At 39.6% G+C, this 16,142-nt stretch overlaps 1 protein-coding gene across 1 annotated transcript; it reads right to left on the bottom strand.

The window, feature by feature from the left end:
• Window positions 1–3,301: 3,301 nt before the first annotated feature.
• On the bottom strand, window positions 3,302–15,680 carry COPS8 (COP9 signalosome subunit 8). Its single transcript, XM_065637847.1, has 8 exons — window positions 15,540–15,680; window positions 12,136–12,206; window positions 10,507–10,555; window positions 8,860–8,992; window positions 7,767–7,874; window positions 7,239–7,301; window positions 6,039–6,080; window positions 3,302–4,754 (listed from the first exon to the last, which is right to left on the bottom strand). Exons 1-8 carry the CDS (start codon window positions 15,615–15,617, stop codon window positions 4,675–4,677), a joined length of 624 nt encoding a protein of 207 aa, XP_065493919.1. The 5' UTR covers window positions 15,618–15,680; the 3' UTR covers window positions 3,302–4,674.
• Window positions 15,681–16,142: the final 462 nt, after the last annotated feature.

Below are 16,142 nucleotides of genomic sequence, written 5' to 3'. Positions count from 1 at the left end.
CAGAAAAACCACCATTAGGTTTCAGAATGAATCCAGATTATTAAAACTAGGAAGAATATTATCTAAGCAGGATATCTGCAGCAGAATCGACAAAAATGCATTACAGCAACATCAGTGCCATTCTCCAGCAATGCCCAGCAAGATGGTTTTCTATATGTGGATTCTGCTTTCATTTCCTTAACTGAGCTACTGACAGCTCTGATCAGATCCTGGAAAATCTGCTAGGCATTGCTATTAAAGCCTATGGAAGGCATCCATGAGGATCTGCTGAAAGGAGGCATATTCTACTGTTCTGCCTTCACACCCAGTTTCTCCTTTTGAGCTGAAACAGCTTTCCCTACAGAGACGGAAACTGCAGCTAAGTGAGCAGCACTGACCTATATAGGAGAGGCTAAAAAAACACAAAGAAACAATGTTCAATTACACATAGGATACAGATGAAAATGGAAAATACTAAACTGAAATGGAATTTCTTTTTTCAAATTCTTCATGAACCTCTGCTCCCAGCTGAATTCTTAATGGTTTCTTAACCCAAAGGTCCTCCCACTCCAGTACTGTTCCAGCACTGCGGATGGAAAAGCCTTTGGAAGAACTCCCAAACCCACTCCAGTTGCTTCAATTAAAAAAGCAAATACAACCACAAAGATATTTCCTCTCTGTTGAGTTGAAAGTACAGGGTTAAAGCAGCCCAGGTAAGTATTTAAATGCTGAAAGGTCTCACTTTAGGAAATAACTTACACAATCTGCTTTACCAAGACAGGGCTCTGGCCAGGGAAGCACAAAGCCATACTAGGCTTGCCACAGCAGTGAAAGTGCAAACTGAAACTCTTTAACACAGATCATGTCTAACAAATGGACTAACTCAGCAGAATTTGTTATTGACCCTCTTGAGAATACAACATTTTAGCACAAGATAGGCCCAAGCCAAAAGCAAAGAAACTTTCTACAAATGTCTGATTTTGGCTTTTGTAATGCCACATGTCAAAGTTGTTTACACTTTTCTGTAGGATCCTACTTTTCCATAGGATCAAAGAATACTCAACTGAAGACCATAATACAAGTTAGAACAAGCCTAAAAATAGGCCTACCATACTGAGACTACTCACTGCCTTCGAGAGAACTGAACTCTCCTGCCTTTTCTATCAAGCTCATCTTATATCATCACTTGCCAGGTTAACCACAGCTCTACGGACAGATTTTTTCTCTGCATTTCAGAGACTAGTTAAGTCTCCTTCCTCTAATTAAACAAACTATGGAATACAACATCTTTCTACCTAGTGACCTTCTGCTGATATGGAAAAAGCTGCATTTGCTTTCAGCCGCTAAATCCAATTGTGAATTTCGTTAGTGACCTATCATAACTCCAAACTTTCTGTCCAATATTTTTAAAGAGAAGCACATCACTTCGTACTGCTCTGAGATGGACCTTGTTCCCATTTTGAGGATTCACAGCACAGTGCAGCTCAAGAATCAAATCAATCATGACAATGCATCACACAATCTCCACAAAGAACTACAATAAACTTGCCACTGGATGTAAATTTCCTCTTTGTAGGTACTGTGAAACAGGTGATAGCCTGCTGCAGGGTAAAACCATTCACTAATTTTAAGAACATGTTGGAAAAGTAAAAATTTTACTTTATTAGCTCAAGACATGCCAAACAAGACCATTAAAGGTCTCATGACAGTTATCAACAACACTCCTCAAAGCCGTTTGTATTAAGCTGTAGCAATGGCAGTAGATTAAGACCTACTCCAGTGTTATTTCAAATTAACATTAGTAAAGCAACTTGTCCCATTTGCCAGACATGAAGTACAGCATTCCATTTGGCTGTAATATCCGCACTTCTCCAACATTTAATACCCCTACCTCCTTTACCAAGTCTTTAACTCAGCCTGGTCCTCACCTGCCCATTTAAAACCTAAAAATCCCAGACGACTGTGAAGACAGGGGAACGAGGCAGCATTTTCTTTAGAAAAAAAGGAGAAATACTAAAAATACATAGAACAGTAATTGAGGAAGTATGGTTTGGTTTTGCAGACAGCTTCAAATCTAACTTTTTCTACAAAGACTCAACAAATGTGGATTAAGTTGTCTACTTCATATACGACAGTTATTTCCAAAACCACACAAACTTGTAGGCTAAAGGGGAAAGGACTGGCTAGGTAGCAGGTAGTCAGTTTTTGTAGTGAAGGCAGCTGCCATAAATTACTATAATACCTGTTATGTTCAACATCGATAAAGTTCTTTAGGCTACCAAGGCAACAATACCAAGATTATAAAGTTATTCAAGAAGTCAAAAGCAAGTCTGATTATGAAGACTAGAAGTGTCTCACAATACTGAAATTTCACCTACTGTTTCACTGCCTCTTTGTTATCCACACACTGCACTAACCAGGGGGGAAAACCCTGAATAAGGGCATGCAACGATGCACATCAACCTGGTTATCACTGCTGATGAGAGGTACTCAAATCATTGTCATTACTACACTGAGAACAGGACAGTGCTCAAGAGATGTTAGGACACAGCCAATCTTAGAAAGGGTCAGGAAGAAACAGAAAATATTCTACTGCTGTTACAAGCCATGCTATATCCACCACATGACTAGCAAGAGTTGACAACAAGCAGTCTGTCTGAAAAAGGATATTTGTGAACCAAAAAACCATGATAAAGGGCAATGATTATGAAAGATCTGAAACAGCTTGGATTCCAAAGAAGTACAAACAAAGCATGGCTGGGAGCACAGTACTCAAGGCAAGTTATGAGTTAATGCCATAACCCAAAGCTAAAAGCCAGCGTAAGTTTTACAGAAAAGCAGAGATCTCAAAATTACGAACTTGTTAAAACTGGAAAGAGTCAAACTTACCATATTGAGATACACATAGATTACCAGTGTCCACATTGCTCCTGTCCTATTACCATTTATTAAGCACAAGTAGTTAGTAATCCTTTAATCATGTCCCATTTTCATTGCTGGAAGCAGGGTTGTCCTTGCACACTACAAACAACTGCAGAACTACAAACAATCCATAGGCAGAAGGGGAAATTTTCACTTAGCTCTTCAAGTACTTTACACCTTTGAATATTTTAGAAGACATCTGAAGAGTACCAGTGTTTTTTTTAATATAAAACCATACAACTGCTGCATACAAAGATGTTTAGAATACTTGTCTAGGCATAATGTATTGAATTAATCTTTTAACTAACCCTATCCAAATTAGACCAGTAGGAATACATTAAAAACTAGCCAAACCAGAACTGTACTCTAAGGAAAATTTTAAAAAATCAAGTACACAAGGTCGGTGTAAACATGTTCTTTAATATCACTGAAGATAAATTTAGAAATCCAAGTCTCAGGTGGGTTTCAAATAAATAATCATTTTGAGTAAGTGTTTACATATAAAGGGAGCTCTCAAAGCAGCAGTGCACGGTTTATAATTCCTCCCTGCTAACACACCTCCAACAAGAGAATGTACAGTAGGTAGTGCACACTGGAAAAAACAATCACAACATACGGCACACTCGCCATCTTCGATGAAACCACTAAATATGATGTTGAAAAGAGGGGAGAGTAAATGAAGATATGCACCGCCCTTTAAAGCATCACTATTTTCCAATAGCCTTTTTACCAGCATAATACAGACAAGAAGCCTGGGAATACCAGTCATCTTTTTGCTTCTAAAATCCATTCTCAGCTCAAAGATTACCACAACAGTGCTGTCATACAGAAAATGTATTCCTCAAACCAACATTGCAGCGTAACATATCATCCCCATCCCTATCAGTCTCTATTCAGGGACAGCTGCTCTAATTTTTAAATTCCTCTCCAATAACTGCAGAAGTAATCCAGAAAGCTTATAGACAGGTAAGAGGAGTTGTTTCTTGTAGATCTTGGCTCAGTGTACTGAAAAGAACCAAGACAGGACAGACCTCAAGAAAACGTATGGTTACCCAGCAAAATATCTGGTGTCGTACATCATTCAAATAAAACCTTTCAAAAGTAAAAGTTCTTCAAAGTGGAGATTTGCCTTTCTTAAATCACTCAAATTATTCTGCTGTAAAAATATGCCCAATGTGAAGCTTCAAATGAAAACAAGAAGATTTAACAATCCAGAAAGACCAACAAAAAAAAAAGATCATTTCTAAATGTGCCAGAAATATACTTGCAAAAGAGTTGCTGTAAATTGTTTTCTTATTTAAGTTACTGTTTCATCAAAACATTCTCTCTGCAGATACAGGTAGGATATTTGTACTTTAGTTCAACATGCAATTGATCTGTGATAAGCACTGCAGAACTCACCACAGCAGCACATAACCTACTAGCATAAATTCCTCACCACAGTTAACCTGCTTCATTACTTTTTTCCTTCTCCATTTCTAATATACCTGAAAAAAGTTCTGCCTCTCTCTGCTATGAGTCAATAAAAAAATCAACTTACTACATAATACTGCTGTGTACCTACTGAATAAATATTACAGAGTTAAAGGATTGTTTCAATTGCTAGCTTGGCTTTGGCAAAACACAAATTGGGATAGCATACACCGTATACTTCACACATTTGAGTAGGGGATGCTGCAACATTTAACAGATACAAAATAAAATAAATCTTAGATTTCTAGAACTGTCAGTACACAGGATTCCCAAGTTGTTCTGGACACAGGAGCAAGGTAATCAGTTTTCAAGGAAAGCCACATAGTCAGTCAATCTGGCCAACTGCTGTTCATTTGGAATTGGTGGAACTGGAGCAGGTTCTACAAAGACAGAACACACGTATCATTAATGAAATTGAGAGAGCAAATCCATCCACAATACCATCCATCACAACAGTAAGGAAAAAATTAAATGCAGCAGACTGTTTAACAGTCTTATGGTGGCATATCTTGACTGTATCCCCTACAGATGCAGCTTCAGCTGACGTTACTTTTCTGTTATCTGCAACATTAAGTAGTCCAAGAGTTACTAACAGTAAAGATAGCTGTAACAAGTTCCAGTTGCCAGCAGTCTCCAATTTTTTTTTTTTTTTTTTGCATATGCTGGAGTCTGAATTATGAAGACTGACACTACTTGCACTTAAAAAAGCTCCTGGAGCTCTGCAGTTGCTCCATTCCTTACTAGTTGCCATACTGAAGATATCAAATAAATCTACCACGTTATCTAACAAAACACAGTACCACATGGGTTGCACGAGAATGCAGTGCACATACAGAGCTAACCTGAGACTACAGTTTAACAGTAGGTTGGAAGACAAGTGCCTAAAGATAAGTTAGGAATTAAAAATCAGAAATTAAAAGTAGCAGGAAAATTTGCATTTACTCTCCCTGAAGAGTTAACTACATCCTGAATGCTGGTCTGTTAAAGTAGTCATACTGCTTAGAGCTGCAAGTATGTGATAGAGGAGGCTGACAATCAAAATAATGTTTTCAAAAAGAAAGACCTCAGCTCTTGAAATTGGCTTAGAATCAAACCTGTAAATATAAAACACTTCTGGCAACTGCGTTAGACACAGCAAGTCAGTAATTCAGATCTGCTGTCACTATCTCACAATCAGATACAACATTGTTTTGAGAATCAGTATGACGTAACATATTATACCTCAATCTACAGTTGAGCTCTAAGGAAAACCAGAAGATTTCTTGCTTCTACAGGGGAGACTTCTCAAGTCCCACATGACACAAAAGCAACAAAACCTACTTGGAGTTGCTTTGAGAAGAAACTGCCTGTAAGTCAGAAGTTTTCAACAAAATCCTTTGTTTTACAGGGGCTGCCCAACCCTGCTTTGGAATCTGCTCCCTGCTTCAGCTATGGAAGTGGGAATCTTAGACACTCCTTAAAATGTGAGTTTAAGAGAAGACAGAGGGAGAAACATTTACATAGTGCTTGAGTTGGGTTTGGGTTCTTTTTTTTTTGAGGGGCAAATGATGACATTCGCTTGTCTAGGATCCAATTCCTATTTTGTGGCACTGGTAAAATTGTGTGTATATTAATCATCCAAGTTTTAGAAACATGCAAGTAAATCACATATAAACAGGAAGTACCTGATGAATTAATAAATCTGTTAAAGGAAGCCTCCAGCACACCTGAAGAAAAACATCGTAGGTATTAGCCCACTGGACCAATTTTAAACAGTTCTATACATCAAGCCAAAACTAGATTAAAAGGTAATAAAAATTAAGCCTGTTCATTTACCTTGTTTTACTTCGTAGCTAGAAAGCAGAATACCCAAGGCTTAGCTGGTTAGACACACAGCTTCAAAACAGATCACAACATGCTGCCTTTCTTTTGCCTCTAAAAGATTTCTCGCACTTGCTTTTGGAAAAGAACCACATGTAACTAATTCTCAGTACTTGTAAGCACTGTGTATTTTGCAACCAGTTCATGAAAAAACTGATCACATGCAAAAGCTCAGGACTTTGGTTATGTGCCTTACGGGATAAATTTCAACACCTTGCCTGGCACATGTTTATTATAAAGTTCTGGGCTCTGAACACCTAAAAATTCTGCCCACACAAACAATATATTTTTGTTAGCCTAATAGATGTTGCCCTTTTAGATACGCTACGGTTTGGCTACTTCCAGAATGGCACTGTGCAGCTTAAGAGCAGTCATTTCTTCTCTGCCTTCATAGCTTAACATTTATTTTTGCCTCAGTCAGCCATGGATACTGCCTTAGCAAAAAAAACCCCACACAAGTATTTTTGCAGGCTGAGCTTTGCAGGAACAAATATTCGGTTAACATCACGTCAGTGAAGAAAAGAACCCACAGAATAAGTTTTAAAAAGCAAAGGAAATTATACCAAAAACTTGAGCCCCTCAGAACACAAAGATCCGCTACATCCCTGCCCAAAGAAGTTCTACTGCCGAAAAAAAATCTCTGGTTCAAAATAGTATATTTTTACTCATCTTTATTAGATTAAGACGTCATTTGAGGTCACCCAACTTATGTTGCACTGAGTCAGAGCCAGAAGCACAGGAGGAGCAGGAGAAATCAAAGCATATCCTGCCTGCTTTTGTTTAACAAAGTCAATTTGAGGATATAGTTTAATCCAAATTACTTGTAACCCCAAACCAAACCCACTACTTTGTACTTCCTACATTTTATAAACATTTCAGGTTTTACAGCAGCTTAAGCCCTCATAAAAATATCTAAAATAATATTGTGCAAAATTCTAACTAAAAACTAACACCTAATTACGAAAATGCTAAACAATGTTTAATGAAATAATAGCTCCACCTACCTGGCTTTTTAGGCATTACCATACGAGTAGAAAAGTCTGCTTGCCAGCCCTGTTCTAATACACCTGAAAAGGCATTTTTACATTTGTAAGAACAAGTATTTTATATAATTGCTAGAAATGCAAAATAAAGATGCACATTAAGACCAGTAGAAAAGCATCTTATTACACTGCCTACATACCAAAACTCTAAGACATTTTTTGTAAGCATTTAGACATTTAGTTCAACAAATAAGCTCATGAAAGTAAAGACAGCACACAAAACTAGATTAACCCACTACCTTCAGTCTTCCATCATTGCTAATTGCTTTAACACTTCCACATATAGGAGAGAATAACCAATAGTAACTAGTGGCAAATAATAAAATCAAACATTTATCCAGAACCACAACATTTATGTCCACTCACTGCCCCATCACTTCTCTTGATAACATTTTCAGAATTGTATACATGTTTCTGTTGACCATCACTTACAGCTCTCTGATCTTAATCATCTGTAGAAAAACTACTCAATGAATAAATGCAAAGTACCTTTCACAGCTTCTTCTACAGGAAGCCCGACAAAGGCTGCAAAATCATCTGCAACTATTGAGGTATATGCCTGAGAAACCAGTCCAAAGGCTCGTCTCCTAGTTGCATCTAAGAAGAGATAAAAAATACTAAGCAGACAGTAGACTAATGTCAATAACTAGGAAATCTGAACATTTTTCCAATTCTAACACATTTGGAAAACCATCACTGCACTTAAACCTAGCACATCAGAAGTTTCATCTCCCTTCCCATAATTCACTGAAGTACCACAGTGAACACTCAGACAACAGCTTGCTCTATGCCAGGACAAAACCCCTCAGAGACCACATTTTACTTCCAAATGCAGTTTGCAGTACCTTTGGTACTACTATCAGTCTGTAGACCAACTTAGGAAACTTGCTCTCAATGGTATTCTCCATTTGCAAGAAGCTTGTGTGTCAAATAGTTCAGAATCAGAAAAAAAAAAACCATGGAAAATGCAAGTAGACAAACTATTCGTGCCCTTTTTAACCACGTCTGCTTCGATACTAAGGCATCTGCAAATCAGTTGTTTCTAAAGCTACAAAGAATTTGTTATTGCAAAATACCTCAGAAGGCCTTTCAGCAGTCTGTAGTGCCCTCTAGTAGTAAAACTTTGTATGTTACTGTTGCACAGTCTAGAACTAAAACATTTGTTTAAAGCCACATTTAAAGGAAAAACCTTTTCGTAAGTGTCGCAACATTCTGAAGCACCAAGCCAAATTCCCTATATTACTAGTTAAAAGTCTCGATAAAACTAGATAACTAATGGTATATTTTGCTATTACAGAAAAAACACATATGGTGTATAAAATTCCAATACGAAAGATCATATAATCCTAAATAATAAAAGCACTTCTGTTTATCTGTACAAGTTTTTTTAACAAGCTTATTTACCCTCAATATCTAAAATCCTTTAAGTAAAACCTACAGAAACTTGGCAACAATCCTCCTGATCACTTCTGATTTTTCATAACTTGTCATTTCTCTACTTGTCCACTTGTTTTTTTGAGCACACAGAAATAACTTAAAGCAACACATAATTCCATGCTACCTACAGGAGCTCAGTTTGTACCTCTAAGAGCTTCCATGATTGGTTGAATAGTCTCAGACCACTGATGTGTACTGATTGTTGTGTAGATTCCTGGAAAGTCTCTCTGCCAGATTCTTTGTCCTACTGACCAAACTGCACCAAGTTCAGCATTTGCCTGTTGTGACCAAAAAAAGGCAAACCAAAACACATTTAATGCATAATGGTGTATTCTCTACAGTGACCATTCTGTATAAATCCATTTCCACTCCCTTTTCCCCTTGCAGGAGTATATCACAATAGCCATAATGAACAGACGAGCATTGGGAAATCTTGTTCTAGCAGGTATTGCTGCTGCAAGCTCCCTGACCCATTCTCTGCCAAAACTTTATCACCCACATAAGCACAGTCTGCACACATGTCAGTTATACCAATCCAGGCAGACACACCAGCTAGAACAATCCTGGAGGACAGTCTGCATGCAAGCTACTGCCTGGAGTTGCAAAAGGACAGACACAGCTTATTTTCTGTTTAGAGAGATGTTTGCCTCCTCAGTAGAGGCTTTATGAAGTGCAGAGGTTGTCATTTGTACAGTGAAAGCAATTTTCAAGTTGAAAGTCTTACAATCTTGACAATAACTCACACTTAATAGGTGCCACGCTCACTACGACTGCTTTCCCACTCTTGGTTTTAGGCACTACTTGTACCATGTTACACATGACCATTTGGTCAACTGGACTCCAGAACAGCAACCAAACACCAAACCGGGTAATACAGTAATACTTTCAATTGTAGGGAGAACCGATTTGTTTCTGAAGTTAAGACTCATCATTACTTGACTCAATCAGCAGAAAATTCATCAACACATACACATAAGAAAATAATACGATCGAGGTGTAACCTTCTTAACATAATTCATGCAATGAGCTTCCCCCACCAGGAATGCTTCACGTGAAATGCAAGTTACACAAAAACTGCCTTGTTATTCACAGAATATTGCTGTGCCACAAACACAGCAGGTCTCACAGAAAGGCCAAGTAAAATTTGGTTCAGATGACTATTGACTACACTGATTAACTTTTTTCTTGAAAATCATTTCAGAATCATCTGATAGGTCCCATCTTGACCATGAAGTTTCTTAGTACAAGACTACAGAACACTTGTTTCCTTGTAGAATGTATGATCTCAAACTGAAAACCTAATGACAGTAAAGTCTGGAAGCATTTCTGGTATTATATTTACCTAAAACCTCAAAATGCATCTTTGATCCAAATGCAGTGCAAATCAAAAACTGCCTACAGAAAATTAACCAGTTTGAAGATGTATCTTATCTGAAGTTATTTCTCATTGCACAAGGTATTCTGTACCCTCATGTGGAACGCACACCCATCCCAGAGTCAGATCTGTTACTTTCCTCCAGCTTACTACCCTTTATCATTAGGCCTTCGACTAAAAAGTCTACTGATTTCCTGAATTCTATGGCACCAGATTATTGGGGAAGGAAGAGAGGTAACACATGAGCAGTGAGGAGATGTTAAAGAGCAACATGCCTTCTGCTGGGCAAGCAGTTCACAGCACGGAACGAAGCCCGAGGATACCTGCCGAACAGAATCCTTGCAGGGGGAAAAGTCATTATTTGCAAGCTTATATGAAACCATTTTAGTATCCAATGGCATTTTACAAACTACTTACAGATTTGATAGCAGGAGGGATTCTTTTCCAAAGATATCGTGCATTATTCCTAAAAAAATTAAGTTAAAAATATTTCTCAGTAACCAAATGTTTGCTACATAGAGACACCAAAAGGTTTGTTCAGATGCTAGAATTAACAATCTCAGTGCTTTAAAATATTCCTTCTCTGTCTACTGAAGCAGAAAAACAAAGTTACTCTCAAGCAGACAACATGACTGCCATAATACAAACTGCCTCATTTCACACAGTTTAGAAAAGGTTTTTCACTTCTCTACCCTAGGTAGCATTTCACAGAAGTTAGTTTTGCAGTTTTATTTTTAGAATAGCTGCATCTTTGAAGAACACAAATAGTAACTTTTCATCATGTCAGCAGTTATTTAGACCAGTGGTCTCCAAACATTGATCATGCATTTCTGGCAGAAAAACATTTTTGAGCATGTGCCCCCAGTATATGTACATGTATTTACAATTTATAAACCTGCACTACTGTACTAATATATTATGTACATTATAAAGCATAGAAATATAGAAGTTTAAAAGGATGAAATAAACACAATTTAAAGGTATTTTTACATTACTTATTAATAGTACAAAAATACTTTATGCACCCACAATATACTTTACATACTAAAGATTTAGACCATTTTGTGCATGTTTTTCCTAAGCCAGCTTTGTCACATTTTCTGGAGATTTGGACATATTGAAATATTAAGTCATTAAACTTTAGAGCACTGAAGTCTTAAAACTGAAATGGTCACAAATATTCTCTGAAAGATTTAAAATGCAAAATAGAGAAAAAAAGACACTGCTTTTCAATAAGCACAACTTTAAAACTTCAAATTAATTTGAATCAAGATTATCTGCATTAAACCCAATACTCAGTATCAGCATTCAGGGAACTTATCCTGAAAGAATATACACCAACAATACAAGAAAACACTCAAATCTTAAAATCCTCACACCAATGCTTACTTTGGTTTGATAACCAAACATGTCAGTGTCACTTACTCTGCCTGAATAAGTGATCAACATTTCTCAATAAAACCCTAAACACAGTGAATCAAGTTCACACGGGGACATGGTAATAATCCACCAGACCGAATTCAAAGGATTACTGCTTCATGCAGATTTAGCTCATTCCGGCCAACAGTATCGCTCATTCTTAACACGAACAGTTTAGAGTTATCCTGCTGTAATTTAAACACAAGGAGTTGCAGCAATCTTACGCAAAACAAACGCAGCCTTGAAAAATCAGAACACTGAAGTATTCGACACTTTCCAAAGGAGCCCATTTCACTATTTAAGGATTTTTCTTCCTAGAGCCAACCTGTTTTCCTACATTTCAAAAGGGCTAGCAAGAGCAAACAAAGGAGAATAATTTTTCTGAGAGAGCAAGGGGTGAAAGAGACTTAATTCAGTGGGTTTTTTTTGTTTGTTTGGGTTTTTGTTGGAGTTTTGTTTGTTTGCAGTTTTGTTTAGTTGGTTTTATTATTGTTTTTAAAAAACGTAACACTGCCTACATGCATTTTGTTAGTCACGCAATCAGTTACTAATATTCTGGCAACTACAGCTCCAGCTAATAGTGACAAATTCAAATACTGAAGTTAAAGATTAATACAAACCACTTACATGTCATTATGCAACAGGTATAAAGCTAGAAGTTGGCCATAAACAAGGGGGGTTGCAATTCCTCCAGGGGCCTAAAAAAACAAGTGCAAAAATTGGATTACATTTTTTAAGCGCAAGATATCTTACAAAATCCACCAGGTAGCCAAGTTTAATGAAATCTGAACATTCCAAGACAGCTGATGTTTTTCACACCACATAATACACCTGGACAAATTGTCAGGATTGCACTGTTATAGTAATACAGTTGTATCTTATGATGAAAAGTTAACTTGCACATGCCAGAAGTTTTACTTAGAAAACTTTGTTTTGCTGCATGAATAAAGAAAGGTGACATCTTTCATTACTCTAATGTTCTAGTTCATGCTCACAAAAGTGGTAACCATTTTGCTTTACAGTTCCACACAAACAACTGTTTTTAGACACTCACAATTTCATCTATCTTGTGCTGAACATCAGTTCAATTCAGGGCACCCCACCAAAGCAAAAATTCTTAACTCACTTGAATTACCATTTTGAAAGATCCACTTAACACATTTCAGCAGGCCTCATAAATCATACAAGTAGAAAGGGAAAAAAAGAATTATGATAAAGTTATAAAATTTTGAAAGTCTATCATCATTTAAAAGCTAAAAAGATTTCCAATAAGGTTTTAGAATTTTATCAGAGGGTAGTGCAGTAAGCACTCACAGGAAGCCAATTATGCAGCTATTTGATTTAATTACATGTGTGATTTATAGGCTCATCTAAGCCAAAAGCAAGTGATCAGCTGTGGCAATGAGCAGATATCACTGTCCCCAACTATTCTTACACTGTCTCCAGGACTCATCATCCACCTACATATACAAGAGTTTCTGCAACTGTTCCTTGGATTAAGCCTAGTAAAACAAAGCCAGGTCAACTAATACCTCCTGTTTAAACCATGTAAACCTTTGGAGTTTCTCTGTACTAAATAAAAGAAACATCCTTAGTTTATCTGACAGAAGACAAGTGGAACAGAAGGGAAAGCTAATTAGCACCAAAACAACTAGATTTACAATCCACAGTCTTTCTGAAGGAAGTTCAGTGGCTGCATCTAGCCTGCAAAAAAAATTAGCCCACATATCAGCTCATGATCTGAAACACGAGGGCTGTCAGCAGATAGTAGCGTGCCCACAAAAATCTTGATGCGGATGCAGATGCACAGCAAATAACATACCGGCTTTCTCAAAGCACTGGGGAGCAATTTACCAGGGGTGCATCTGTTGCCATTGACCCTGGGAGACTCTGCTGGTAGACACAGTAGAAACCTTGAGCAGAGCGCAGTCTGAGTTCAGCAGCTTTATAACAACTCCCTTGGACCCGCCAAGGTTCAACACCATACACTCTGCAGCAGCGAAGTGAGTAGGATACCTTAAACTTCCTGAGATGGCCAGAGAAGCAAAGCCCAAAGCCTGACAAGCTCCAACCCCGCCACTCTACCCTAATATACACCTTAGTGTGTTCCTTCAAGCCCACGCTTCTCTAAAGGATGGGAAAACACCAAGCAAGTACTAAACTGCTCCCAGCAGGCAAGGCAAGACACACTCAACTGTCCCACATGGTCCAAGGGTGCTCTTCTGCTCCTCTGTGCTCACACACCCATCACCTGAGGCAGCAGGTTATTCATATTCCAGCACAGCAACTTTCTTTGAGCTCCATCACCCTCTTCTACAGAACTCAGGGCACAGCAAGAAGCTGCAGCACCATGCTGGGGACATGGGAGGCACCTGGGCTCAGCACAGAAACACCAGCTGAAGCTTGATGATGTACACCCATAAATAGGGACCCCTCTACTTAATGATTACATTTTCCACTGAAAAGCTGTGTTATTTGTCAACATCGAAGTTCTGCTCTGGCAAGTGATCACATATTGGATCAACTTTCTCCCTTCAATTGCTAGGGTAGCAAGAACAAAAAATCGGAATCACTAAAGAGTGCGTGAAAGAGGAAAACTCAAAATTTTCACTTCTTTCAAATGGCTACAGTGGGATGCACGAGCTTCACATTTAGAAAAGCACTGAAAACTCTGCAAGACAAAAAGAGGTTCTATAGATATCACCCAGGAAGAGTTCTCAGCATTAACATGGTGCCACTTGGATTTACCACAGGCTGTCACACTAACAGTGCAGCAGTTGGACTCAAACTCACCAAGCAATAGAATTTAGAACAGCACAGAAGAATCTTCCAGTGTGAGCTCCCGTAACAAGTGCACCACTGATCTAAGAGCAATTCCCCAAGCCTGGTTCAGTGCTCCACTCTCTTCTTCAATATCTTCTTTTTCTCAACCATGTGAAACACACAGAAACATACAAACTCCTCCCTCGCACACACCCCCAACATCCCCACCCAAACGACCCTAATAATTATACTAAAATGCACTCATTTGTCCACAGCTTGCAAGTTTCTCAATGTGCTGGTTTAACTGAAAATGGGTTAATTTTGTTCATGCAATTAGAAACCTTTCTTTTTCATAGCTAGCACACTCATTATTTGGACTTAGCTTGAGAACAACAAATAACACAGAGCTAATGTTTTTAACTGCTCTGGTCTGAAAGCCAAGGACACTCTGGGCACTGTGCCCACAGGTGTGAGGCATAGAGGAAGGGGGGCATGAATGGGGCAGAGCTTGACTGACATCCAGACTGATCAATGAGAGTATTCCATCTCATTAGCGCTATGCTTCAGATATAAGAGTAGAGCCTTCTGGTTTGCTCTTCCATTTTCTCTTGCTATCAAGCTGGAGGAGCTTGGTTGGGACACTTAGCTCAGCCTTTTGCCATCCTGCAGAGGTCTCTGGGCTTTTCTGCCTTTTTCCTCTCTTTTTCTGTCTGGGATTGGCTTTAGGACCAGGTGTGGCTTGCTGGGACTGGCTGCTCAGTTATGGACAGAGCTCATGAGGAATTGCCTTGAATACCTTTTCTTTCTATTTCATATACATATATATTTACTAGTAGTGTATTAGTATTTTGTTACTTTATTAAACTGTGGTTATCTCAATCCAAGTTTCTCGCTTCCCTTTTGGTTCTCAGCCCTGTTAGGGGGAGGGGGTGAGCAAACGGCTGGCATGGTTGTATTGCCAGCTCGGGTTAAACCACTACACTGACATGGTTTTTTTGGCGGGATTTTGCACAATCGGCAAGTTTTAGCACTGAGCCCTCACCAACGTCACAAACACGCACAGGCAGAGCCGTCAATAACCTTCCCTGTAGGCCCAGGTTAGACTCCGAACCCAGAACTTTCAGGCAACGGTCTCTGACCCACCCGCCGTGGCTGGCAACGCCTGTGCCGAACCCACGGGCGCTGCGAGCGGCCGCGGCCCCGGCCCCGCCGAAGCACACGGGGTCTCCGCCCGGTCCCCGCCACCCCCGGGCCCGTCCCCGCCGCACCTCGAGCTCCTGGGTCTCGCACTGCTCCAGAAGCTTCCTGAAGCTGAAGGAGTTCTCTGCCATCACCGCCACCGGCATCTTCTACCCCGGCGCCTCCGCCAGAACCGCCTCCCAACAGGAGGCGGCCGCACCCTGACGTCACTTCCGTCCCGGACAACACGCACTTCCAGCCACGGCCTAAGGAACACGGGCCGCTCTAGCCGCGCATTTATGCTATGGAGGACTGCGGGGCGGGGACCCAGGGCGGGCCGTCCAGGACGGTGGTCAATGCTGGGGGGCGTGGCCAAAGGGCCCGTGGGCGGGGATATGGCAAGCACGTGTGTCAGACAAGGGGCAGCGTTAGGCTTAGGGGTTCGGGTTTAGGGTTAGGGTTTGGGGGTTAGGGCTAGGGCCGTTAGGGTTAGGGCCATTAGGGTTAGGTTTAGGGCCATTAGGGTTAGAGTATGGGTTAGGTTTAGGGTTAGAGTTAGAGGTTATGATTAGGGTTTCGGTAAGGGCTAGGGTTAGGTTTAGCGTATGGGTTAGGTTTAGGGTTAGGGTTAGGGCCTTTAAGGTTAGGGTTTAGGGTTAGGGGTTGGGGTTAGGGTTAGGTTAAGGGTTAGG

This window comes from Caloenas nicobarica, chromosome 6 (assembly GCF_036013445.1).
Source record: "Caloenas nicobarica isolate bCalNic1 chromosome 6, bCalNic1.hap1, whole genome shotgun sequence".
In the NCBI taxonomy this organism is placed as follows: domain Eukaryota; kingdom Metazoa; phylum Chordata; class Aves; order Columbiformes; family Columbidae; genus Caloenas; species Caloenas nicobarica.
Note: the sequence above shows the minus strand (reverse complement) of the source record. Positions and strands in the feature narration are given on the sequence as shown.